General features: G+C 48.1%; 1 protein-coding gene and 1 long non-coding RNA gene across 5 annotated transcripts in view; one reads left to right on the plus strand and one right to left on the minus strand.

The window, feature by feature from the left end:
* Positions 1–26,226, minus strand: part of PRAG1 (PEAK1 related, kinase-activating pseudokinase 1) — a 71,348-nt gene that overhangs the window by 37,001 nt on the left and 8,121 nt on the right. The window contains exons 2-4 of one of the 4 annotated variants that reach the window (XM_070781312.1): positions 23,086–23,577; positions 4,464–4,883; positions 828–2,377 (exon numbers count right to left, since the gene is read on the minus strand). In XM_070781312.1, the coding sequence (XP_070637413.1) occupies positions 828–2,377; positions 4,464–4,793 (1,880 nt within the window). In that variant the 5' untranslated portion in view covers positions 4,794–4,883; positions 23,086–23,577. Of the gene's footprint in view, positions 1–827; positions 2,699–4,463; positions 4,884–9,383; positions 9,642–9,888; positions 10,045–23,085; positions 23,578–26,226 lie in introns of those variants that run through there. The other 3 variants (XM_019953493.2, XM_070781311.1, XM_070781313.1) reach the window with 3 other exon arrangements.
* LOC109553382 (uncharacterized) overlaps positions 10,207–26,226 on the plus strand; it is a 53,899-nt gene continuing 37,879 nt past the window's right edge. The window contains exons 1-2 of the long non-coding RNA XR_011564412.1: positions 10,207–10,355; positions 18,383–18,481. This is a non-coding gene — a long non-coding RNA (uncharacterized lncRNA). The remainder of the gene's footprint in view (positions 10,356–18,382; positions 18,482–26,226) is intronic.

A 26,226-nucleotide genomic window follows, 5' to 3' on the forward strand; every position in this document is an offset into this window, starting at 1 on the left:
CTGTCATCTTTTGAAAAACAGCAGGCTGTTCCTTTCCCTGAGAGGAATCGGTTTTGCTCTAATTGAGGGCCGTCCCCCACCTTCCCCCTCCCCACCTCAGAATCTAAATTCCATGCACAACTCAATACTTCAAAAAAAGAAAAAGGATTTATTTTTCTCAGGCCTTTGAGAGGAACTTTTAACTGGCAGGAGAAAACAGTGAGAAAGCTGTGAGTTTCAGCGTGCTACCGTGAAACTATATATATATATGTGTGTGTGTTTTTTTTTCTTTAAAAACCCACATCTGAGAGTTCGAAACATGTGCAGTGCCTCCTACAACCTGCTTTTGCCCCCAAAGTCTAATCACCATCATGGTTACAATTTATGGAGCACACTGGCATTGCTCCTTTGCCTGCCCATCTCTTTGCCTCACAAGATTCTGCAGCATAGCCTCCTGGAGCCTTCTTCTGCATGTTTAAATAAATCAGGAACTTCAGGATTTGGGTGGGGGGAAGCCTGCTGAAGACACTTCAGAGAAATGGAGAAAACAAGGACACCCAATGATAAGAGGATGGGTACCAGCCAAGAGTGACAGCCTCTCAGTGCTTCTCAGAAAGACACCTTCCCAACAGCCAATCCCAAGCAGGGCACTGCTCCTAGGTTTGTGTGCTGAGCGCCGAGGAGAAATTCACACCAAGGCACACGTGCCTACAGGCCCCAAACCTTGGCCTGATGTCTTGGTGCAGGCAGCAAAGACCTTGGTTTCTGGAAGACGCCGTCTTGCCGGACAAACACCCACTCCAGGCCCACCCCGACACCAAGCTGCATGCACACACAGTCGTACTTACCGTGACTTTGGAGGTGGCGGAGGAGGAGAGAACGTCTCAATCCCGCTTCTGTCCTTGGGGAACTCAAAGGCAAATGAGGCCGACTTGCTCATCCCAGTCCCAGCTTTGCTGTTCTGCCCAGAGGAGCCATCTGTGGGGCGAAGACGGTGCCAGGCGGAGGAGCTGGCCGGGTCCAAGGGGCCATTTTCCACCTCTCTCCCCCAACTTTGACTCAGCAAGTCCTGCTCCACCTCATCCTCCTCCTCAATCCGGCACTGGCGACTCCAGGCACCGGCCTGGGGCCGGGGCCGCCTCTGCTCCAAGGCTGACGTACTGGTGGCAGGCGGGGGGCCCCTGGCAGAGTCACTGGAGGGGATGCCATTGGCCCGGCAGGAAGAAGCGGGGTCAGCGGGGCCCTTGGATGGAGGCTGGGGCCCAGGGGTGCCTGAGTTCCCTTCACTGAGGTCGGACAGTGGGTAGGCGGAGGGGGATACCGGGGACCCTCCAGGGCTGCTCCTCGACATCTTGGGGGGGATGGCAGGTCTCCCCTTGGCCGTGGTCTCGCTGGCACTGCGATGCCGGCTCTCCCTGGAGCCGAGCCCCTGCCCAGCTGAAGGCTCCTCTCCGCCTGCCTCAGGAGCCTGCTGGCTCGGGGGCCCGCGTGGCCACTGCACCCCCACAGAGGAGTCTGGGCTGCTCAGGTAGATTGTCCGGTGGTCCTCTTCTGGGTGGGCGGCCATGACTGTGATGGTGGCCGCCATCTGGGGGGCCGCATCCGGGCCTTCCCTGACCTGGCCCCAGCCAGATGCGGCTTTCTGAGCCCAGGTGTTAACTGTCCGCACCTGGGCCTGGCCCGGAGTGCCTGCCCCCTGTTCTGCCTTGGCCTGTGGCCTGGAAGGCACTGGAACGGCCTTCTTCCTCTTGGTACTCTCAGCATAGATGGGTTCAGACTGAGCAGCCTCCCTGGAGTGGGCGGGGGGCTGGGTCTCCCCAGTCTGCCCAAGGCGCCTGCTGGAGGCCACGCCGTGGCAGCCGGAGTCCTGCTGCTTCCCCAGCCCAGGCTCCTTCCTGAGGGAGCAGTAATCGCTCTCAGGATGGGGGGCCAGGGGACTGCTGGCGCGGCTGTTGGCGCTCCCACAGGAGAGGCCATCCGAAGAGCTGGCAGCCTCTGAAGCGAGGGACTGCTTTTTGGGGCCCAGGCGGGGCGGGCTCTCGGTCGGGCCCTGGCTGCAGCAGTCCCTGGGAAAACTCAAAGCCCGCTTCTCCTCCTCAGGTGGCCTGGCACACACCCGCGGCTCCCAGCAGGCTGCCGAGCAGTCCCTGCCGCCCTGTCTGTGTCGGGAACCGCCGGCCCGGGCGGCGTCCTCCGCGCCTGGGCTCCCGGGGCAGCAGTCCAGGATGGAGCAGTATTCTCCCCCTTCGCTGTCCCCCGAGGGTGAGCACCTTTGATCGCTGTCATCCTCCGAGGGCAGGGACTCCCGCATGGGCTGAGCAGACGGGTAGGGCCCCAGGCCCTTGAGGCAGCCGGAAGTCATCCCGGAGAAGGCGGCCAGCTTCTGCCGGAAGCTCTCCTGCGGGGAGTTTAGCTCTTGGTAGGGGATCACTGGTTTATCGTCTCGTCCAAGCTTCTCATCGGGGAAGCTCACCGGGTGGAAGGCGGCACTCCGGTCCCCCCGGGGCTCTAGGCTATGCAGGCCGACCATGGCATAGGCAGGGGGGCTGCGGGGGTGACCCCCGTCTGTGGGACCCGAGGGCCCGGCAGGCTTCTGGACGCCTCGAAAGCTGCCCAGATAAACTACTGGCCCGTCTTCCTGCTTTGGGAGGGGGAGCTTGCCGGGGGCTCGTCTCCAGATGACCTACACAGCCCGAAGGTTAAAAGACTTACATTAGACCTTGCCAGAGAAAAAAGGAAGAGAGAGAAAGTGAGAGGGCAGGGCCATGACACTGGAAACCGTCTTCCGAGCCACAGTTAAGGAGCCAGGCTGCCTGCCTACCCTCTGATCTCCCCATGGCCTTCTCATCATCACCGGGCTCCCCTGGAGCCGGCAGTCTTCCCAGACACTGCAATTCCCGCCCATGTCTGTTACTCTTTTGGCTGAGGGGAAAAATGCTAAAGAATATTTTGCCTTTTCCCTTGAAACTGCTAGATGAGGTGAATTCTCCCATGGGCTTTGAAAATAAGAGTTTGGAGTTTTAATTTTTGCTTAGTGTTCATTAGTCTTTTGATAACTGGTTTCACAGCAGGAAGAAAACAAAGTCATAAGGCTTTTAAAAACACCTTGGGTTGGGGGTGGGGTTAGAGGGCAGGAGGGTGAGGGGCGCCTTCTGAGCTGGGCCCTGGTTCCCTTGCATCACTCACTCTGAGCCACAATCCTTCTCCCAGTGACAGGCAGTGACCTCAGCCCAAACCTGCATTAAGTGGCTGGACTAGTTGAGCCTGAGACAGTGATGTAGGCTAGTCATTCCCATCACTGAAATCACAGTCCCCTCCTCCTTCCCTTCTAAAATCTCCCCTACCCCGACTTTCAAAGAAGCCTCAAGGCAGGGCCGGCCTCTGGCTCCTTTCCAAGATGATCCAAACTAGAAAGAGTTCCTGGTTTACATCTGTGAAGGTTGAAGGTGCCGAGAAAGGCCTGGGGAATGAGTGTAACCAGCTTCTGGAAAATGGAGCAGCTTTGCAGGGGACTTGAAGCTGAGAGCAACCCCAGGAGGTGGCTTGCTTCATTCAAGCCTCCCTTGATTTAAAACTGACTTTTGATTTCACATAAGCTCACAAAGCCTTCCTGACCTACTCACCGTGATAGTTTAAGAAAACTAGAACAGGTAAAGAGGTTACAAGAAGTCCTAAGAATATGTTTTAGACATGCAGCTTCTTAGAAGACATGTCTAGGGGCAGCAGGCTTCACCCTCTAAATAATTAGACCTTGGTCAGGGTCAATGGCGGGGTAGGGGGTGGGGGAGTTGGGTAGGGGATGAGCAGAATGGTCTACTCTCTAAGGATGTAATTGTCTTTAGTAATCCCAGATCAAAGGTGGAAAAATCCAAGCTTCCAAATTGGAAATATGAACACTGGCTGGGAATTGGATGATATCATGGAACTACTGCTGATATTTTTAAGTGTGATAATGATATTTTGTATAAAGACTTCATTTTTTAAGGAGGTACAATCATGATGCAATATCTGGGGTTTGCTTTAGGGGAAAGGAAGGGAAAGGAGAGTAGGGGCAGGGATAAAGATGGAAGGAGAGTGATTATGAGTTGATGACTATTCAAGCTCTTGAGGCAGAGTGGTGGATGCGTGCGGTTTGTTAAGCAATTCTTTCTAGTTTTGTATATATTTAAGATGATCTCTAAAGAAAAATTTTTTTTAAACTTTTTAGAAAAATGCTTCATTTAAGTGGCTGTGTCCTGATACAATCTCCAAATAAACTTGGAGGGACTGCATTCATGGTTCTTGGCCTGAAGGGACTGAGAGAAAGGAGGGCACAGAGAGAAGATAGGGCAGCAGTCAGGAAGGAGCAGGCTAGGGCGAGCTGCCCGGGAAGCCATCCCACAGGAGTCCTGCCGGGACAGCTCGCCCTGGCTGCCCGCCAGTCACCACGGCCTTACAACAGGAGCAGCCCCTGTAAAAATACCATGGGGCTGAGTCAGCCTCACCTGTGCGACGTCGGCACTCACGCCGGCCTCTGTCCACCCATCGGAGGCCTCAGAGCTCATCATGGTGGGCTTCACGGCAATGGTGGGCTTGGAGTAGGGCGAACCGCTCAGGCCGTCATCTTCCGGGCGGTCGCTCTCCGGCCTGGGGTGCAGGCGAGGCGGAGGGGGCAGGCAGCCAACTCGGGGCTGGGGGCGGCCAGGCACCAGTTGATGGTCGCTGCGCAGGCAGAAGCAGTTTTTGCAGGACCCGGGCTTCCAGATGTGCTCCACAAAGTCGCTGCACGCAGACATCTTTGGGCTCTCGGGGTTCAGTGGAATGGTCTCGAGCATCTTGAGCAGCAGACGGGGTGCTGGTTCATCTTGCACTCGGCTTGCTGGTGTGGTCTCCAGGAAGGTGGAAAGGGCTCACTGAGCAGCTTCCTGGAAAAGCAGAACACTTGCCTGGTCAGAGATCTCCCCTGCCAGAGGATCCCTTAGTGTATGCTCAGTCCTGTCCAACTCTTTGCGACCCCATAAACTGTAGCCTGCAAGGGATTTTTCAGGCAAGAATACTGGGGTGGGTTGCCACTTCCTATTCCAAGGGATCTTCTCCACCCAGGGATCAAATGCCCATCTCTTGGGTCTCCTGCATTGCAGGCGGATTCTTCAACCGCTGAGCCCCTGGGGAAGATGGGGCATGATCAATTAGAGTCTGATGATATGACTGCAGAGCAGAAGGGGAAGAAGAAAAGAGGTGAAGATGACTATTCTATTTATTCCAAGGCCCTCACCCACTTGTCATGAGGCTTTCTAGTGGGGTGGCCTTAAAAAGATGTAAAATCTAAACACAGCTCTGTTGCATGTGTGGGTGTGGGTGTGTGAGTTGCTCAGCTGTGTCTAACTCTTTGTGACTCCATGGACTGTAGCCCACCAGGCTCCTCTGTCCATGGGATTCTTTAGACAAGAATACTAGAGTGGGGTGCCATTTTCTTCTCCAGGGGATCTTCCTGACCCAGGGATTGAACCCGGGTCTCCCACACTGCAGGAAGATTCTATACCACTTAAGCCACCAGGGAAGCCCCTGGTGCATGAGTATAGAGTGTAAAAGATACTTCAGTCCCCTAAAATCCTGAGCACCTGCAAGTTCTGGGGGCAGTTCACTGGAAGAAATCACACAGGGCTGCAGATGAGAAGCTTGTGACTGATCTGTGCATCCCCTGCTGCTATGGGGTCTAGAGCCTGGGACTTGGCCCCAGAGAAATGAGAACTTCCAAACAGGACAGCAGGTAGAAATCGTGGCTTCTGGAAAATAAGCCACAGTTTTTAACCGAGAATGATATGAGAGGGGAGGCAAGCCTGGGCTCTGAGATCAACACTGCAACACATACTTGTGAGGAGGTGGAGACAGAAGGGGTGAGAAAGTGGAGGGGTGTGGTCCCAGCTGCTCCCCTGGGGGTCCTGGTTGGGAGGTCTGGCATCTTGGGAATTCTCCAACCCCTTTACTTAATATGCCTTATTCAGCCCAGGGCTTAGTGAGATCAGTAGACCTAGAGCTTCAGGCCTGGGGGAAACAGAAAGAGAGATTCATGGTCCTGTCAGCCCTGTGGTCTAGGTCTGGATAGACTTACTAGAAGTAGTTGTACAGTAGACTGTACTAGAAGAGTCATTGCTCACAATGATTTTCCCTATGAGAACCCTAAGGAATCCTAAAGGAAATCAGTCCTGAATATTCTTTGGATGGACTGATGCTGAAGCTGAAGCTCCAATACTTGGGCTACCTGACACAAAGAGTCGACACTGGAAAAGACCCTGATGCTGGGAAAGATTGAAGGCAGGAAGAGAAGGGGATGACAGAGGATGAGATGGTTGGATGGCATCACCTCACCAACTCAATGGACCTGAGTTTGAGCAAATTCCGGGAGTTGGTGATGGACAGGGAAGTCTGGTGTGCTGCAGTCCATGGGGTTGCAAAGAGTAGGACACGACTGAACAACAACACGACTGAGAACCCTGGAGGGGAGGCAGTCAGCTTGCTGAAAAAGTTTAATTCCTCTGAGAGTAAAACTGAAGGCGGAGAGTCTGCACCACAGAATTCACTCAGTAAATTCACCACTGAGGGGAGAAAACTCGAAGGATTGCAGACTTTAACCAGTTCACCCGAATAAGACCCGTCAGGTAGCTGTCATGTCCATTTTACAGATGGGAAAACAAACCCAAGAACATAAACTGAAGCATGTCCACAGGCGCAGAGTGCTCAGGGGTTCCTCAGAGAGAAGCCAACTTTGCTGGCAGCCCCTCATGTCATCACCTCACATGTTACACTGAGTCGCTTGCCATTATCTGTTTGCTGCTTTTTCCTCTCCTTTCCTCACTTAAGTGAACTGACTTCCTCAGAAGGACAGTGTTCAGGAGAAAATCATCCTGAAGAATCTACAGTGAATAGACTCATTAAATAGAGAGGGTTTGGCCCCAGGGTCTGCTTTCCTCTTTCCTCCCGTGAGAACTGGCTCTGAGGTTGCTGCTCTCCCTACCATCAACAAGACTAACCAGGTGGAATGAGCCAGGAGCCCCAAAGATCATTCCAGAATCTCTATGGGAAGAGCTCTCTTTCTGGTCTCCCACACTCGTAGACTGGGGTATCTATTCAATGAGAGCTGAAGCTACATTGGGCCTCTTTTTCCCTCCAAAACTAACCAGGAAGCCCACTGTATCTTTAAGCTAAATGAACTCTCTGAAATAAAAACAAGTATCTGTCTTTCGTGACCATTGTTAGGTTCTTCTGCATCAAGATGATTACAAGTTGGGTTCTTCTCCTCCTATAAATATACCCAAGTGGCAGGTTTGTTCCTTGCCAAGTTCCCCAGAAGAGGTCACTAAGCTTCAACAAGCAGAGGATGAAAGCAAGGGTCTTTCTTTCTCTCACAATCCCACGCCAGGGAAGATTTTGGAAAGAGGAAAAAGTAGAGGAGGTATTTTGTTGTTCAATAAGGCAAAGCTCCATACCCTTGCCCTGAGGTGGGGAGAGGTCCTTCCCTGGGAATCCTGGCCCCCTCTACTGCAGGCAGAGGCTTCCGCACGCCAGACAGGATGGAGGGAGAGAGCTTGGGAATCGGGTCTGAGTGGGCTCACCTCCTTCCTGCAGCTCCTCACAGGGCTGGGCTGTCTGAGGAGTGAGGCATCCACAGAGGGGGGGCAAAGAAAGCCATGTGGGGTGGCCATACATCATTTCCTGCTCAGATAACCGACCCAAACGTGTCATGGTTGCTTGGTGCCAGAGGTCCCCTCCTGTGAGCAGATGGCCCACTCGAGCCCTGGGACTTCTGGTTGGATTACCAACATTCAGGAAGCTTCCTTCAGAACCCCTCACCAGTTCCTGAACACCCTCCTCACTCCCATCCTCAGCTCTGAAATTCTCTGACGGTGGGTACAACTTTCACCACGCCAACCGCTCAGAGACTGGAAAACGTTTTTCAGGGAAAAAGAATGAAGATGGGTACAGAATGAAATGAAGCCTTGGGCTCCTTACCATCACTGACTCACTACACATCCTGTTAAAACTGGTTCCTCAGTCACAGCAAACAGAATTTATCACTACATCAAGCCAGAAAAGATCTTTTCTGTCTGGAGAGGTTCTGGGCTTGGAACTATCTATTTATTTTAAGTCAAAAGACAGTGGAAAAACTCAAGTGGCGCTCACCAAGCATGAGCGTTGCCTGCCTCGCGGTGCCAGCTCTCCACCGCCTGGGAATGGCACCTTCCCAGCCCACATTCCTTACCTCCAAGGGCAGGCAGCCCTCAGAATTATGCAAATTCCCCCATTTCAGTGGGAGGCAGCAGTGTAAGATTAGAAAAAGATCTCAGCATTCTTTCTGATCCAAGTCATGATAAAATATCTTTGCCTCTGCAAACTTCTGCACCAAAGTTGTGGCTAAAACGTGCAAGACCAAAGCTGTCAGATACACCCCCACATCACAGGAAAAAGAATCCAAACAATGGTGACCAGATCCACAAAATCAAATCTCTGGGCTCCAAATGCCCTTCACACTTGCACTGAAAGTTGCTCATGCCTTACCCTGAAGTGAGAGAATTCCAGAAAACAGTCATCTAAAAAAAATTTATCTATTTTTTACAATTAAATACATTTAGTTACAATTAAATGAATGCAAAAGAGGTATATTTATGGAACTTTGTCTGGATTTCAACACTCCATTGACAGGGGTTGCCCAGGCACAAAGGAGTAAGTAACGGCCTTACCTCCTGCCTCCCCCCACCACCCACACGCACCATGCTACTCACCCAACTTTTTATTTTCTTTTTTCCTTCTCCAGCGCTATGTAATCTAATCTCAGCAGCAGGAATGTGGTTTTTGTGGGTTAGACCCACTACAATCTAAACCAGTAAGGAAGATACCCGCATTCCACAAGACCCCAAGATAGCGAAATAACCGCAGAATTCCCCAGTGCTTCCTGTCAAATTTCCGGCTCAAAAGGGGAAGGGGTTTTTCAGGCCAGTGATCAATAGCGCCTTCCAAACCTGACTCTGGGCTGGATGCCCTGCAAAACTCCTCCCTCCTAGACCTTTGGGCTTTGCTGTGGGCTCTGCAAAGCCATGTGCTCGCTGGCTGAGCTTCACCTGAGAGAAATACACAGTCAGCCGGCCCTGCCTCCTCGCGTTCTCACTGAGGACTGGAAAGTGGACAGATTCTATTTTCTGTGTGTGTGTGTGTGTGTGTGTGTGTGTGTGTGTGTGTGTGTGTGTGAGTGATTCTATTTTGTGTGTCTGTGGCGGGGGAGGAGGCAACACAGGCAAAGGTTAACAACGTGCCCACGGTAGCCTTTCAGAGGGCTCCGCCACCGCTCAGGAAGAAGGTATCGTCTAGTTCCCCCTGGAGACCCCCAGGCTGGCATCCAACTGCGGGCTGCCTAAGAGGCAGCTACTAACCTGGCGTCCCAAAGCATCACGCCCGGGGTCCCGATCCGAGCCGCCGAGCGGTCTCTCCCTCTCTGTTCCTGTGACAATCCTGCAGCCGCGGAACGGCAGTCTCCACAATAGCAATCCCCAAAGCGCTCCGGTCTCCTGCCCCAAGTCCAGCAGCCAGACCAGTGAGACCAGAGCAGTCGGTTCCGCTGCCGGAACTCGAGGAAAGTTTCCCCTTCCGAAAGAGCGCGATTCTCGAATGAATCGAAAACATACCTCTGGCTCCCCGGTCCTTTCCCCCCACCCCTCCACCCCCCAGCGCGGGCTCAGCGCTTCCACCTCGGGCGCGACCCGGGGCGCACGCGGTCCGAACGTTCCACCCTCCTCCAGCGACCGCCTGTCACCCCCGGGGGACGCCGACGGGGGTCGCCTGCTCCACAATCGCCGCGCTCCCCCGGAGCTCCCCTCTGCGGCCACGTTTGCCAGACAAAAAAAGAGGCCGACTTGGGAGAAGGCGCCGCGGGCTCACCTCGGGGCCGCGCTCCCCCGGCCTCGCCGCGGGTCTCCGAGCCGCCAGGCGCCCTGCTGGGCGCCTCGGAGCATTGTTTGGAGAGTGTGCGCGCGGTGCGTGCCCAGCCGCGGGCGGCGTCTTCTGCCCGGGCCCGGCGGCCGGGTGGCAGCTGCGAGCGCGGCTCCGCCCCCTCCCGCCTCCGGTGGCGCCGCCCGCCGGGCCCCGCCGCACCTCCGCGGTCCGGGCCGCCGCCCCGCGCCCCCAGCCGGCGGGCTCGCTCCCCGGCCCCCGACGCCTCCTGGCGATCCCCGCCCCGCCCCTCCCTCCGGCTCCCGACGGAGGCTCCGCCCCCAGCCCGAGACTTGGCGCCGTCCGACCCGGGAGCGAGCGCCCCTTTGCACCCTTCTCCAAGGATGGCCCCGCGGGGCTCTGCAGGGACGAGTTTCGGTGTCTGCAGCCTTCCCTTTCCCATAACGTGCGCGTAGGTATGTAGGTGTCCTGCATCCCTTCGTCCAGCCTGCTCTGCGAGACCCGGAGAGGACGAGGGAGAGGCGGTGGAGGGTACAGCCCCAGATCTGGGGGTGCGCAGGGGAATGATGAAATCAGGAACCCAGACGCGTCCCGAAAGTTGCGTGGGCCCCGAAATTGTCAATGACTTGTTGCGGGTAGAAGGAGGCTGACGCACCACCCAGCCTGACTGGGAGTCCTCAGTCCCTCGACTGAGGCCTCAGGCACCTGGTGTAACCCCTTGAACTTCAGTTTTCTGGAAGTGGAAGGCAAGGGTTGTTGTAGGAAGAGCTGGTCTTCCTCCAAGCTCGGAGAGCCAGGGCTTCTTAGGCCAGTATTAACACCTGTGTTTACACCGTTTCCGGTTAAGTGACTCATTCACCGGGATAGAATGAGTTCGAGATAGTCCTAGAGCTAGAAATCCTTTAACAGAGAGTATGACAGCCTATGACACAGTCAGTCCTCTCCCTTCCTCCTGCCGCCTGCAACAGGCTTGAACCTTGACCTGGGTGTTTCTTCAGGGAACCGGCGTCCAGGTCACCACCTTGGGCCTGCCTGGTAGGGAGAAATTGGGGAATGGAATAGGAAGAAAAGACCTCGAAGAACACCTGTGGCTTTCTGGGTGCTCCTTCCTCCTCCCCAGAGAGGCAGTGAGTCCAGTAACTCCAGCAGGTCCTCCTCCTCCAGGGAGCCCATCAGGATTCGCTTGTGAGCCTCCACCCAGCCCAGATGAGGAGGCTGGTTCTCCTTGAGATTCCTGGGCTTACCTAGTGATCTGGCATTGACATGGCAGGGCAGGTGGGGTGAGGGTGGGGAGAAGACATGTATTTGAGATTTGGCTTCTGTGTAAGAAATGGAGAATGTTAGCAGGGATATTAAAAAATAAACAAAACCTTCCTTTGCTCCAATGTCACTAATTTCTCCTGAGTATGAATAGAACTGGGGGGTTAAGGTTTAGTGAAGTATAACCAACATTTGTCAAATACCTACCCTATGCCAAGCAACCCCATGAGAGGGACATCATCCCCATTTCACAGAGAGGACTAAGGTGCACAGGGCCACATGATTTGCCAGGACCCATGGGCTGACATGCCTTGGTCCTGGGATTGGAACCAAGGGCAGTCTGGCTCCTCCGATGGGCAGTTCCACTCTGCCATACTACCCTCCCCTAGTACTGGTCATCCAGCTCTGTTTTTCTTTCTTCTCAAAATGATGGGAAACCATTTGAACCAACATGGAAAACTCAGTTTAGGCTCCATCAGCAGCCAGCAAAATTGAAGGGTCAATACCACTCGTTTACAGAGAAACCAGGAGGGGAAGGTGGTGAAAAGCAGATGGGGACAAAGTGGTCGTTGCTGGAGAAATATAAAAATGACATCAGAAGGTGCTTGCAGTTCTGTTAGAAGGTGTGCGTGTGTGTGCTCAGTCATGTCTGACTCTGTAACCCCCTGGACTACAGCCCACCAGGCTCCTCAGTCCATGGGATTTCCTAGACAAGAATACTGAAGTGGGTTGCCATTTTCTACTCCAGGGGACCTTCCTCACCCAGTGATCGAACTCGCATCTCTTGAATCTCCTGCATTGGCAGGTGGATTCTTTACCACTGTGCCATCTAGGAAGCTTCCATTCCATTAAAATGGAAGAGGGAAAACCCCTGTGTTTGAGAAGTTCCTAGTCCCCACGATTCAGGTTGGATATTTCCTCTGTAATGTAAAGGTTTTACATTCTTCCTCTGTAAAGCCCCATTGAGGACACCCACCCCAAGAAGGGAGCACACAGGAGGACCTCTTGTTCCCACTTTTTCCCTTCTCTTTACTTAATTGTCTCTAGTATATTAACAGGTTAAAATACGTAATTATAAGAAGTAAAGTTTTCCCTGATAGCTCAGTTGGTAAAGAATCCGCCTGCAATGCAGGAGACCCCAGTTTGATTCCTGGACCAGGAAGATCCGTTGGAGAAGGGATAGGCTACCCACTCCCATATTCTTGGGCTTCCCTTATGGCTTAGCTGGCAGAGAATTTGCCTGCAATGTGGGAAACCTGGGTTTGATCTCTGGGTTGGGAAGATCCCCTGGAGAAGGAAACGGCTACCCACTCCAGTATTCTGACCTGGAAAATTCCATGGACTGTATAGTCCATGGGGTTGCAAAGAGTTGGACATGACTGAGCGACTTTCACTTCACTGCAAAGGCTATATAGTATGGCAAAATTGGCAGTTCTGTGGCATGGGACAGCAATTGAAGGATTAATTCAGTCTCTCTGCAAAATAAACTGTGTTTTCAAGGCTCTTGCTGTGCTCACATGAAGTAAATGCTGTAGTTGCTGACGTGTAATGTGCATCTTTTAATGCCAGTGACATGACCTTAAAGCTGGCTTCTTCTAGCCTAATGAAAAGAATTTAAAAAAATACTTCAAGAGTTGCTTAGATCCACACAAAATACCCATTCTCTTATGCAGTGCTCCACCAGTAACTGTTAAGTATGTTATCTCCTCCTCGGTGAAGCTATGGAAGCTCATGCATTTTAATAAACAATTCTTCCTTGAACTTCCAAACTGCGCTCTGCACTGCGGTGGAATTTGTGTATACTCAGCATTTTGCTCCTAGCTACTTATCAGTTCATTTTCACGACATTTTTAACTGCAGGCTTTGGCTTCCCTGATACACATCAGACCTCAAAGAAGAGCGATTCCCTTCAGGGCTTTCATCCTGGAGCACCAGTCTGCATAAGAGAGCAGTTAAATTTGGGGAAATTAGGACAAAGGCTGGGGCAGGTGGTGTGCTTTGGGGTGGATAAGGTGAAGTAATTTGGAATTAGGAAGGTGAAAAGGTAAGATGAGGAAGTGCACATCATTAAGTTATACAGAGAAAATAATGCTAGCAGGGGTACTGGAGGGGTTAGTGTCAAGATTAGACCAAAGTAATCCAAACCTGTATCTCCCCAACCGCAGAAGTGACCTCAAATAATAGAAACATTTACTGAGTGTCTTCTCCTTATGTAGCACAGGATGAGGGCATGTAGGGTAAAAAAGAAAGATGAAAGAGAGGCAAATGTAAGCTCTGTGAGAGGAAGATAAGCTAGGGGCAGTGAGAATTCAAAGGAAGAAAAGACAAAAACACAGAGTGGCTTCAGGGAGGAAGAGGCTTTGCAGGATAAGGATTCCAATTTGTGAACAGTGGGGACTTTCCGGACCAAGAGAACAGCATCTGCCAAGGAATGGACGTGGGCGAGGCAGAAGACTTTGAGAGATTTCTTATCCAATCTGACTGGAACATAATTATTGGAGACAAGCCTGGAGATGGCGTGGGGCACTGGACAGGAAAGACTTGCTTTTCAAGTAAACCAGTGGGAGAGGATTGACATTTCTGAACAGCTGAATGACGCTCTCCAAGTTAATTTTTCATTAGCTCTATCTGGATCTTATATCTCAAGTGGATCAGAAAGTGGAAGAAGAAATTTGAGACAAGGAGACAGGCTTAGAGTGTCTAACCCTGGTCCAGGTGGGAGGTCAGGACTTGATAAGGGATGTGGCAGGAGGAATGGAAAGTGTGGATGTTGGATGGATGCTTTGGAAAGAAATCGAGAGGGAGATGTGGGGCCTGGATGCTTCCTGATTAGTGCTGTGGCTGAGGGAGAGGAGGAAAATCAAAGAAAACCAACAAAACTTCTGCCTCAAGAGACTGGTAGAAGGTTGGTGTCATTAGTACAAACAAGGAAGTCAGAGGACTTCATTTGTGGTCTCTGGAGTCTGAAGCGTGGGATAGCCATCTGGTGAATGAAGTTCTCCTGGTAGAGTAGTGTCTGGAGCCACAGGAGAAATGAAAGAACTTGGAGGGGCGTGGCGAGGAAGGAGCAAAGACGAGACAAAGACGGGAAAGGTTGGAAACATGGTGGTCTAGGGGAGGCCATGAAACAGAGGAACTCTCTTCCAGACCGTGTGTAACCCAGAGCCATGTGAAAAGGGCTCTCTTAGAGGGAAGGGGGAAGCATTATCAAGAGAATTCCAGGTTTCTGCTAATTCCACACGGTGGGGTATTACATGTGGAGCATTGCATTGCGTATTTGAGACCAGCTTAAACTCCTCGTTACTTTTCTTCTAACAACAGAGGTTTACAGCAGACCCCATGGAAGAAGTAAAGCAAATGGGAGCACAGATGGAGTGGGAAAGAAAGGCTTGACAGGGGTGCAGGGAGGGAAAAGGCGAATTTAGAAGGGGGAGAAGGGTGATGGCCGGTGAGACAGGATGAAATTCCTGCAAGCCATGGGCTGTGCTGGGTCTGCCTGGGAGGCAGCTGGAGTCCCCAAGCCCTCATGGAGGGGACTGCGAGTGTAAGGAGAGAAGGGAAAAAGGTCTTTTGAAAATCTGCTGTGAGGAGCCCCTCTGGATTCTCTCTGTCCCTCTGCTAGAAGATGATACTCTCTGCAAGCCAGTTAAAGTTCACTCTGGCAAGGGAACACGGCCCCACACCTGCCTCTCTTTCCTCCTGAGTGATAATCAGGTCTTTCAATTGCCAACCTGAAATTCTCTCTTCCTTCTCGAAGGTGTGGAAATTCAAGTAATCTGATGGGTTAATCCCCATCCTGTGATTATGGAATCACATCCTTGTGTCCCAACTTTTTAAAAAACCATTCCCTACATCCCATTCTTCCCTGCCTTTAGTCCTAAGAAGCACTGCTCAGGATAAACCATATTAAATAATTTACAATATTTTATCCCAAGCACTGAATAGATCCTCTCTCTCCCCAGACTGAAGACAGTTGTTTAAAATGACTGCAGATGTCAGAATCTCAACCCACATGGGACTGAGAGTCAAGGGCTCAGGATTGTTATGTTTCTCTGTGCTCAAGTGCTATAGAACTCAGACATCAGGTGTTGAAGAAGGAAAACAGTTTTCCCCCCTTTTATAATATAATTACAGTTAGATGTGCATTCAGTGACAGATACCTTATTGTAAATCTCATTTTTCCCCAATTGTTACTGTTATGAGTTGAACTTGTTCCCATACTGCCCACTCTCCTAAAAGATATGTTGAAATCTTAACCCCCAGGACTTCAGATGTGACCTTATTTGGAAGTAGGATCTTTACAGACGTGACCAAATTTAAATGAAGTCATTAGGGTGGGTCCTGATAGCATCACTGACTCAATGGACATCAGTTTGAGCAAGCCCTGGGAGATGGTGAAGGACAGGGAAGCCTGGTTGGTGCAACTGCAGTCCATGGGGTTGCAAAAGAGTCGGACACGACTGCACGACTGAACAACCACCACCACCCAAGATGACTGGTGTCCTTATAAAAAGGGGAAATTTGGATCAAAAGACAGATGCACAGAGGGAAGACAGTGTGAAGACACAATGCGAGAAAGGCCATGTAAGTCAAGTGATGTATTTACTAGTCAAGGAAGGCCAAGGATTGCCAGTGCATGCCAGGAGTTGGAAGACAGGAGGAAAGATCCTTCCCTGGAGCTGTCAGAGAGAGCATGTTCCCTGCAATGCCTGATTTGGGGCTTACAGCCTCCAGCACTGTGAGATGATAAATTTCTGTTGTTTTAAGCTACCCAGTTTTTGGTACAGCCAGCCTTCTGTTTCCAAGACTTTCTATCCGCAGTTTGGTTAAATCCAAGGATGTGAAACCTAGGGATACAGAGGGCCAAATGTGTTTGTTGAACTATATCATTTTATAAGGGACTTGAGCATCCATGGGTTTGAGTATGTGGGGCACTCCTGGAACTCAGCCCCGCTAAGAATGACTGTACTTTATTAGAGCAGCCTAGGAAATTAATACAGTTCCTAAAATAAACATGTTCCAATGAGTAATATATGCTACCACTTCCAGACAGATGATCAAGATTTTTAAAAATCAACTCAAAAGAAACATGACCTCAGAGGTATGTTAATTAATGTCCACCATGCATGTTATGCCAGGCAGTTCACTAGAATAAGAAGGTTATAGTGTCGCTTCACAGAGAAGGCAATGGCACCCCACTCCAGTACTCTTGCCTGGAAAATCCCATGGACAGAGGAGCCTGGTGGGCTTCTGTCTATGGGGTCGCACAGAGTCGGACACGACTGAAGCGACTTTGCAGCAGCAGTAGCAGTGTCGCTTCATTCAGCTCGCATTAGGAAGAGAAAGGGTCATTCTTTCATCTGTTGCTCCCTGTTTCTCCAATTTTAGGGTCCACATTTAGGGGAAAGTCCCAGTTCCCTGAGTTTGCATAGGCATGGTTGAGAAACTCTTCACCTCCACACCCAGGCAGTGTAAACTAAGTATCTCAAAGCCAACAAAGGATTGTTGTGGGTCCATAGATGCCATTCATGGACATTAGAAGTCACCTTGGTCTCATCTTCTCTGACAAGTGGGACCCTGAGACCCTAAATTACCAACATAACTCGCCAGAGGTCTCATAGAATGTTTTACAACACTTCTTCTGCGCTTTAAAGGTTGTTCAGTTTTAATGTGAACTCAGCTGTGAGTTAAGGATGTGAAAATGAGAACTATTTGAAGAATTAATTCATCCTACCCACTGCTTGACTTTCTGACTGAGCTGGGGTCAGAGTTGAAAAGCAGCAGAATATTTTACATTGGGAAGGGTCACAAAATAAAAACAAACCCATTGGAAAGATCTGTTTAGTTACCCGAAAGAAAACCTCCTAATGGCACATCCACTTTGGAAGACAGTAGACAATTTCTTAAAATGTTAACTGTAAATTTGTCATAAGGCCCAGCAAATCCATTTCCAGATATCTACCCAAGAGAAATGAAGGTATGACCACACAACAGCTTGCACACCACTACTCATACAACATTATTCGTAATAGTTAAAAGGTGGAAACAACCCAAATATCCATTAGCAGGTCAATGGATAAACAATAGGTGACATTTCCATACAATGGAATACTATTCAGTAATAAAAAAGCGAAATACCGATACATACAGCAACACGGACGGACTTCAGAAACATTACGCAAAGTGCTAAGTGAAAGAAACCAGACACAGAAGACGAAATGTATGATTCCAGATATATGAAATGTCCAGAGAAGTCAACTTTTCAGAGACAGAAAGTAGTGGTTGCCTATGGTGGAAAGTGGAAAAAGATTTAGAGTGACGATGAACTGTACACAGGCAGGGAGGTGATCTTACTGAGATGATGAAAATATTCTAAAACCGGATTGTGATAATGATTGGACAACTTGATAAATTTACTAAAAAATACTGAATCGCATGCTAAAAATGGTTGAAATTTATGCTCAGTAAATTATGCTCAGTAAAGCTGTTTATAAAAAGAGAAAGATGAAATAATATTTAGTGTTTAAAGGGAAAGAAATTCTGATACATGCTGCCTCAAGGGTATTATGCCAAGTAAAGTAAGCCAGTCAATAAAGGACAATTGCTGTATGATTTCACCTACACGAGGTACCTAGAGTAGTCAGATTCCTAGGGACAGAAAGGAGAATGGTGGTTGCCAGGGCCTTTGGGAAGGGGCAGTGGGGAATTATTGTTTAATGGGTACAGTTTCAGTTTGGGAAGATGAAGAAGTTCTGGAGACGGACGGTGGTGGTGGTTGTACAGCAATGTGAATGTGCTTAATGCCACAGAATTGCACACTGGAGAAAAGTTAAAACAGTCCATTTTATGTTATATATATTTTATCACACATAGAGAGAGATCACCTGTGTCTCTCTGAGAGACCTGCCAGTGTCTGAAAGATGCAGCAGGTCTGAGAAATCTCATGTATCTTTAGGTCAATGAGCTTAGTCATTCAAAAGGCCATCGGTTTTTAAACTCCCATAAGGAGATAGATGGATCCATAATTCTATAACATCACAGAAACTCCAGGCTGTTTGCTGCCAGATAAATCAGGGTTGAGAAAACATCGCGTGCTTTACCGTGGTTCAATAGCCCCATCACTGCGACTTTCCCCTTGTCTTCCCCAAGGCAGCTTCGGTTTCGGTTTTACTAGGTCAGTAGGCTTCTGAGTGTCCGACCTCTGTCTTGTTAACTTTTACAGAAAGCTTTCTGTGGAACGTTACCTCTGAGACCAGTTGCCAAAACCCAACCATAAGGATGTCATCCCATGGACCATATCTTAGAGGTTTTTACTTACAAGGTAAGCCAGTGCTCTAAATTAAGTTTTCCTGAGTACTTTTCAATGATAGGGGGAAGAAAAGGTGGGGAGGGTTTTTTCCATTTATTTAAAAAGAACATGACATTTGCCATCTAAACCTGTTGAAAAAGTGTTTCCTTTGCATATTCACCCCTGAAGTGAGGTGGACTTATCCCTTGTCCCTTTTCCTTTTTTTTTTTTTCATTTTTCTTAGATTCTCATAGGAAATATATCACAAAAGGATCTCAGGACAATTTTGGGGGCACAGAACATTTTACCAATAACCAGCTTTGGCACTTCGCAGGAGTAAAATCCTTTTTGATACAATACAAGGGACTCTGAGGGGAGGCCTTATTTCTCTCCTTGGTATACCACATGGTGAAACTGAAAAAAAAAAAGAAAAAAAAAACGCAACTAACCTGCTTCCTCCTTTCAGGTTTCTGAGTGCAAGCACTGAGTCAAGAGACAGATGTTGCTTGATTTCTGCATGGGGTGGGGTGCGGTCATGTGGGGGAGCAAAATAAACCTTCCCATCTAGGGCCTTCAGGTTGCGTGCAGCCTCCTTCTATTTCAGGTCCAGAGTACGTAATTGACACAGAGTATCTGTCTATGCCAACCCTGCACCTTCTACAAACACTGACTCTTACTAGTAAATTACTTCTTCCCAGGTCATAATGTCACAGAATGAACTTTCTCATTTTGCATCAAGTAGTGGGGGAAAGACTTGCCTAGGCAGACCAGTTAATAATCAAGTATAGAAGACTGGAGGGAAAAAAAACAAAAAACAAAAACCAACAACAACAACGACTTATTTGTCTTCGGGATCCTTGGTATTAAATCTACCAGTTGGCATCACACACAGAGTCACCGGTGCTTCACTTTGTGGAGTCAGGATGATCTGCGTGTGGATTTACATTCCTGACTGGGGCTGGCATATAAGAGTGGTGGCCGTGAGGCTCCTGGAGGGACACTGGTGGAGTGCCCAGGGACCACAGAATGTAGCAGAGTCAACAAGCTTTGCAGTGACTAGTGACTGAGGGAAGGGGGACCCCATGGCTAGGAGAGACAGCAGAGCAAAAGCTTGAGCTAGTTTTCTAGAAAGCCCCAGGCCTTGTTAAGGAATCTTTAAGATAATAACTCTTTTGATTGGCCGTTGGTTTTTTTCCCCTTTTAGAAGTAGCAGTGGTGGTTGGCTGGGAGAGATGTGGAGAGAGCAGGGTAGGAAGGGGGTCAGGAGACACGTGATGGCGCTGATTACAAGTGGGCTTTGTGAGCCGTGGCCAGGGGACACCTGCAGCTCTCCCAGACATGCCTGCCCAGTAGGGGTGGTTTGAATGAGAAAACAGCTTCCAAAAAGATGTAACACAAGAGCATAAAAGGAAAAGAAAACTGTGCATTTGTGAGATGAGGGAATTGTAGAGTTTTATCTCTGATTCTCCTTTAAATAAACCTTTTATTATCTCATATTCTCACCCATAGGTCAGGGCTCACCAGATGACGAGAGAGAGAGGACTCATTACCAGGGCTCCAAGCTGGTGTTTTGCTCAAAAAGGAATTTGCTTTCAAACAGACATGTATTCACTAATCTCTTTTCTTTAAAAAAATAAATAAATAAAACAAACACAAAATCTCTTCCAACTCAGCTGACTAAGTCTGAGTGGGGATGACAGCAGCATTCACTGGCGTGATCCCGCAGAGCAAGCGTCCAGAATGAAAATAAATGTGACTTTTCATATCAGGGCATAGTGTTGCTTTGTTCGTAATTCAATTAAAGAACAGGCATTACAATGCTCTTGTATGACAGAGGAGATAATAAAGAGATTCCACATCTTCCAGGCTGAAATTCAGCTAAACCTGTGCTTGACAGGTTGCAATCAGTTATCTTAAGAGAGCCAGAGTGGACAGTCCTTGGTGTCCAAAGAGCTATACTTTGGGGAGTGAGGAGAAGCAAAAGAAAAAAATCCCCATGCCTTATATGGTCAACCAGGTTCCTGCTGCTGCTGCTAAGTTGCTTCAGTCGTGTCCGACTCTGTGCGACCCCATAGACAGAAGCCCACCAGGCTCCCCCGTCCCTGGGATTCTCCAGGCAAGAACACTGGAGTGGGTTGCCATTTCCTTCTCCAATGCATGAAAGTGAAAAGTGAAAGTGAAGTCACTCAGTCGTGTCCAACCCTCAGCGACCCCATGGACTGAAGCCCACCAGGCTCCGCTGTCCATGGAATCTTCCAGGCAAGAATACTGGAGTGGGGTGCCATTGCCTTCTCCGGGTCAACCAGCTTAGCCCAGATCTATTCCAGATGGTTATTTCTCATATTTGTTGACATTTTTCATAGCTAATCAAGCCTTGATAAATACCGATAGTGTGATCATATATGTAAGATATCACTCATCTGTCAATCTATCTATCTGTCTCTCCCTATTAAAATGCTCAGTCACCCAATAAGGTCATCCACTTAAAACTGATTTTAGCAGGACCTGGAAGGAATTAAGTGAGGTGTCATCATCGTCACTTTTGGAAAACCTTCCCTGACTGTGGAAGCTGAGTTAGATGTCCCTTCTTGGCTTCAATTTCCTTGTCTGTAAAACACAATTAGTGATATCTTCCCCAAAAGGTTGTTTTGAAAATTAAATAAGCTAAGTTATGTGAAATGCCTAGTTGAGAACCTGGTGTCTCAGTCCATTCAGGTTGCTATCACAAAGTACCATAGACCAGTGACTTGTAAATATTTCTCACTGTTCTGAAGACTGGGAAATCCATGAGCAAGAAACCAGCAGATCCATGGTCTGGTGAGAGCCCACTTCCTGGGTCATAGAAGGCTGTCTCTTTGCTGTAGCCTCACATGGTGGAAGGGGTAAAGGAGCTCTCCGGGGTTCTGTTTATAAAGGCAATAATTCCTGCTCATGAGGGCTCCACTTTCATGACCTCATCATCCCCTCAAAGCCCCCATCTCCTAGTACTATCACTTTGTGGGTTAGGTTTTAATACATGAATTTTGGGGGGACCCAAACAATCAACCTATAGCACCTGGCATACACTCTCAGTAACTGATGGGTAATATTAGAGCATGTACGTGTGTGTGTGTGAAGTCACTTCAGTTGTATCCAACTCTTTGCAACCCTATGGACCATAGCCCACCAGACTTCTCTGTCCATGGGTTTCTCCAGGCAAGGATACTGGAGTGGGTTGCCATGCCCTTCTCCAGAGGATCTTTCCAACCCAGGGATCGAACCTGCGTCTCTTATGTCTCCGACATTGGCAGGCAGGTTCTTTACCACTAGCGCCACCTGGGAGGTCCATCAGAAGCTACATCCATTCATTTATCCATTTGGCACTTTGTTTGAGGACACCCCCTATGCTAAACTCTAAGCAAGGCCTTGATGATGTAGCACTGAGCCAAACAGACCTGCTTCCTGACTTTCTGAATCAGACAGTATAAATGGAGGGGAGGAGGGGAGGTGATGACAGAGCGAAACAGGATCATGTACTTATATTGTGACAGGTACTCCAAAGGGACCATGCTTTGTAAGTTCCCAGTGCAGGAAAATGCTATCATCTAGGAAGTAAAACAAGTCTTCCTTTTGAATTGACAACGTTGCTGAGTTTGCAAAGATAAATGTGGATGTGGGAGGTGGGACATGAGACAGAAGCAGGATGTGGGAAAGGATGTCTGTTCTGTTGTGGTTTAATTTCATACTCTTGGAGGAGCAGGAGATTTGCTGGTGTGAACTTAGCAGAGTAAGTTCCTCCAGTGCCTTTTCTGGCATCAGTTGCCATCCTCTGGTGTCTCAGGGATGGGTATGGAGGGAACACAGACAATGCAAGGGAGAGATGGTTTAGGGGTCTGTGAGGAAGCCACGTGGGTGGGGATTATGGAGGCAAATAGGAAGGATCCAAGGTGATCATGGAGTTAACACAAAGAGCCGCAGACTGAGGGGCGGTGGAGCTCCGTCTTGGCCCCAGCTAGCAGTCCTAGTTTACAGATGAGAAAACTGAACTTCAAGAAGGTTGTGTATTTACCCAGGAAATAACACCTGGTAGGTGGTAAAGTGAAGTGAAAGTTGCTCAGTCATGTCCAGCTCTATGCAACCCCGTGGACTGGAGCCCATCAGGCTCCTCTGTCCCGTGGTTTTCCAGGCAAGAGTACTGGAGTGGATAGCCATTCCCTTCTCCAGATCTTCCCAACCCAGGGATAGAACCCTGGTCTCCCACACTGCAGGAAGATTCTTTACTGTCTGAGCCACGAAGACTCAGACTAAAATCCAGACCTTTTTATTCCAGGTCTCTTGCCTATACCACAAATGGAAGGATTTGAAGAAATAATTGCTGAGGTCCCTTCTGTATCTTAATTTCACTATTATGAATGATCTTCACAGTACCTCTTTAATAATAAAAAGGAAAAGAAAGCAAAGAAGGAAAGGTAAGGTAAATAAGGATGGAAGGAAGGAAAGAGAGAGAAGCAATAAAGACACACAGAGATAGAAAAAAGAAAAAGAGGATAAGAGAAAAGAAAAAAAAAATCATAAATTTTATCTGTGACTTTTCTACTTTGGAGCATGTCCAACTTAATCATTTAAAGAGCCGTTAAAATCCACATCAGAGTGCTCACCAGTTGAATATTCCAGCCCTCTGTCAGGGCACTCACTAGAAGAGAAGCTAGACGTCCCTGCTGTATTATCATAATGGTTATTCCAGCCGGTGCTTGGTTATCGGTGCCAAATGCAGGGCAAGCCGTGGAGGCACGAACCCCTGAGATAGTTCATCACAGTTCTGACTCATTACTTCCAATATCCTCGAAGCGCCAAAAGCAGCCAGGGTGGAGGTTTCTGCTGTGTTTCATTTCGTTAACCGCTTCTGCGTATTGTGTTGAGCCTGTAGGTTCAGAAAGGAAACATAATACATGGCAAAGAAACAGTTTTCTTTGCACTGGAGCAGACAGCAAGTTAATCACCTGGCCAATATTAGCGTCTTGAGTGTAGGTGATGCCTTGTCCTTTTATTTTTTTAATTGGAGGATAATTACTTTATTTTGGGATGGTTTCTGCCATATATCAGTGTGAATCGGTCACAGGTATACATGTCCTATGTTTATTTCTGTTTCTCTGTTAGAAGAAAGGAATCATGATAAAAGTTGTGCTTTATGGTTCTAATGGAATTTAAGTATTTTTTAAAATGTTATGCCAGTTATTATATACACATCCATAGGTATGCATGTATCCCCTCCATTCTGAACACCCCTCCCACATCCATCCCCACCCTCTTTGTCCTTTTATTTTTGGCAGCAAACCTCCTTTTGGCTAGTCTTGGTAGAAGGCAAATATGCTTCTCCTCAAAACCTTTTCGGCATTTCCCTTTCCCGAAGCCACGGCGACCAGACACTGCTCTTCAGGCCAATGTCTGCCTCACTGCCCTCCCCTGTCACCCACACGCACACTTTTTCGTTTATACTTTTATAAAAAATTTGGATGCGTTTCCCGTTAAATACAAAATCAAGGGCCCCAAGTTGTTTATTTCTGTTTCTCTGTTAGAAGAAAGGAGTCATGATAAAAATTGTGCTTTGTGGTTGTAATGGAATTTAAATATTTTTTTGAATGCTATGCCAGCTATTCTATTCTGTTTATTATTTATTTTTCGGCCGTGCTGTGCTACACTTGGGGTCTCAGTTTCCCAACCAGGGGCTGAACCCATGTCCCTGCAGTGGAAGCGTGGCATCTTAACCACTGGACTGTCAGGGAAGTCTGAATTTAAATATTTTTTAAACAAAATGTTGATAAGAGTTATCTATCTCTTCCTCACAAAAAAAAAAAAAACCCTCATTTTATAAAACAAATGTTTAAAAAAGTTGAATCTTCCCCCCCCCCCCGCCCCACTGGGTATAGAGACTCAGGAATGACATCGAAACTTGTTGTTTGTAATACATAGCAACAGCTCCCAGGCTCACTGTGGTGTAGAAAGAGCAAGCTAATAACTAAAGTTGAGATATTCTGATGTGATACTACATACAAAAATAAATTGTCTCTAAAAACAGCATGTTAATAGTGCACTTATTTTTAACCAAAGTTACACTAAAACAGAAGGATCTTCTCACACTTATCCCAAATTCCATCATATAAGTATTTCCAAGTGCTGGAGGAATATCTAGAAATGTACAGATCAGAAAGTATAGTGGATTTATAAAATAGTTGAGAGAAAACGAGGTCAGTTCTTACTAGAATACAAACTACTTCAAAGGAAACTGAACACCTTTTAAGGAGGAGGAGACAGTCTTTCGGGTACTAGGTTATCAGAATATGGTTCTATTCAGAAATGTTATCTGTGTGTCATGGAATCCCCAGTCTAAGATATGACTCAAGACTGGGTACGTTGGATCATGTCAGTTATGTTGGTGGGGAGTAACCTCCTTTACCCTAGAAAAGATACAGTTTTAAGAAGAGGCATTATTGCCATTTGTGATGCTAACCCCTTGTTCAGAATACAGACATATCCCTAGTTCCTCTTAATAACCTATAATGTGCGTATAGACTGTGCATTTATATTCACATTTTTGAATACACACACACACACACACACCACACACACACACAGTCTGTATCCTTCAAGGTTAGCAAATTCTGTACAGTTTCCAACTACTTTGCGAAGTAAAATTTTATTTTACTTTCTCCAAATGCCGTCATTTTCTGTCTCCAAAGCGTGACCCTAGGTCCCCTTTGGGCTTCAGGGAAGCTATTCATATTCTTTCACTACTCTTGGAAGTTTTCCTTAAATATCTATCTCCCCCTAAGATTCAGTACACAAATTTATCTTAGACACACTCCCTTAAATCTGTCATCATTGACAGAATGTGTTTACCCTTCCAATGAATTTTTCCTTCCATATTTTCTTTTCTAATCAGTTCTACCTATAAAGCTCTTTCTCACCCCATCCCCACTATCTACATTCTATTCATTCTCCAGGTTAATTTTTAGGTCATTCCCCCACTCCCCCCACCATGCCCTTTCTCTCTTAATCCAGTCTACTTGCAACTCCTATACCATTCCTATTGTTCCCCTTTCATGCTCCTTCATTGTTCTTAATTATTTTAGAGTTTTCTCTCTTGCTCTTGCCTCAACAGTGAGAGATTAAAACCCAGATACCCTGATTTACACTTGCTTTGTACCCTCTCTTAACCTGTATGAATAAGCTTTGCATCTAAGAAGAACCATAAACCATATTTTAGAGTCTTTGATGGTTTCCCTGTCAATGTTTGTCAAAAAAAAATTTAGTCTGTCTGTCCTCTTACCTAGTTTATTCTCCACCTGGATCACTTTTGTTACATCTATACACACAAGGGCACCTATGATAACCATGGACACTGGTTGTCTCAATATGGAGAAGTGGAAACGGAATTCAGAGGATTCAGTGGATTATCATGCTGGCAGATGAAGAACTTGCAGCATCTACAGACTTCATGCAGGTGTTTGACTAAAAATATTATGGTATTTTTGGGTGAAAGGGAAGTAAGTTGTGTTGAGTCTGAGCCATATCTGGATCCTAGAAGCGGTTGTTACTTATTTTGAATTAACTCACTGGCCTTCTGGATTCTATATACTATATACTAGACTGATCTGATCTGATCTGATCTGATACAGTCTCACAAGCTTGTCCTGTCACAAGCAACAGGACTGATCTTCATGGTGCTGATGCAGTCTGAGTTCTCTGCCCTGGTCAAACCCTCCATGCATACCCAGGTCTCATCACCACTTTTCTGAGCC

Source organism: Bos indicus, chromosome 27 (genome assembly GCF_029378745.1).
Source record: "Bos indicus isolate NIAB-ARS_2022 breed Sahiwal x Tharparkar chromosome 27, NIAB-ARS_B.indTharparkar_mat_pri_1.0, whole genome shotgun sequence".
NCBI classification, from domain to species: Eukaryota; Metazoa; Chordata; class Mammalia; order Artiodactyla; family Bovidae; genus Bos; species Bos indicus.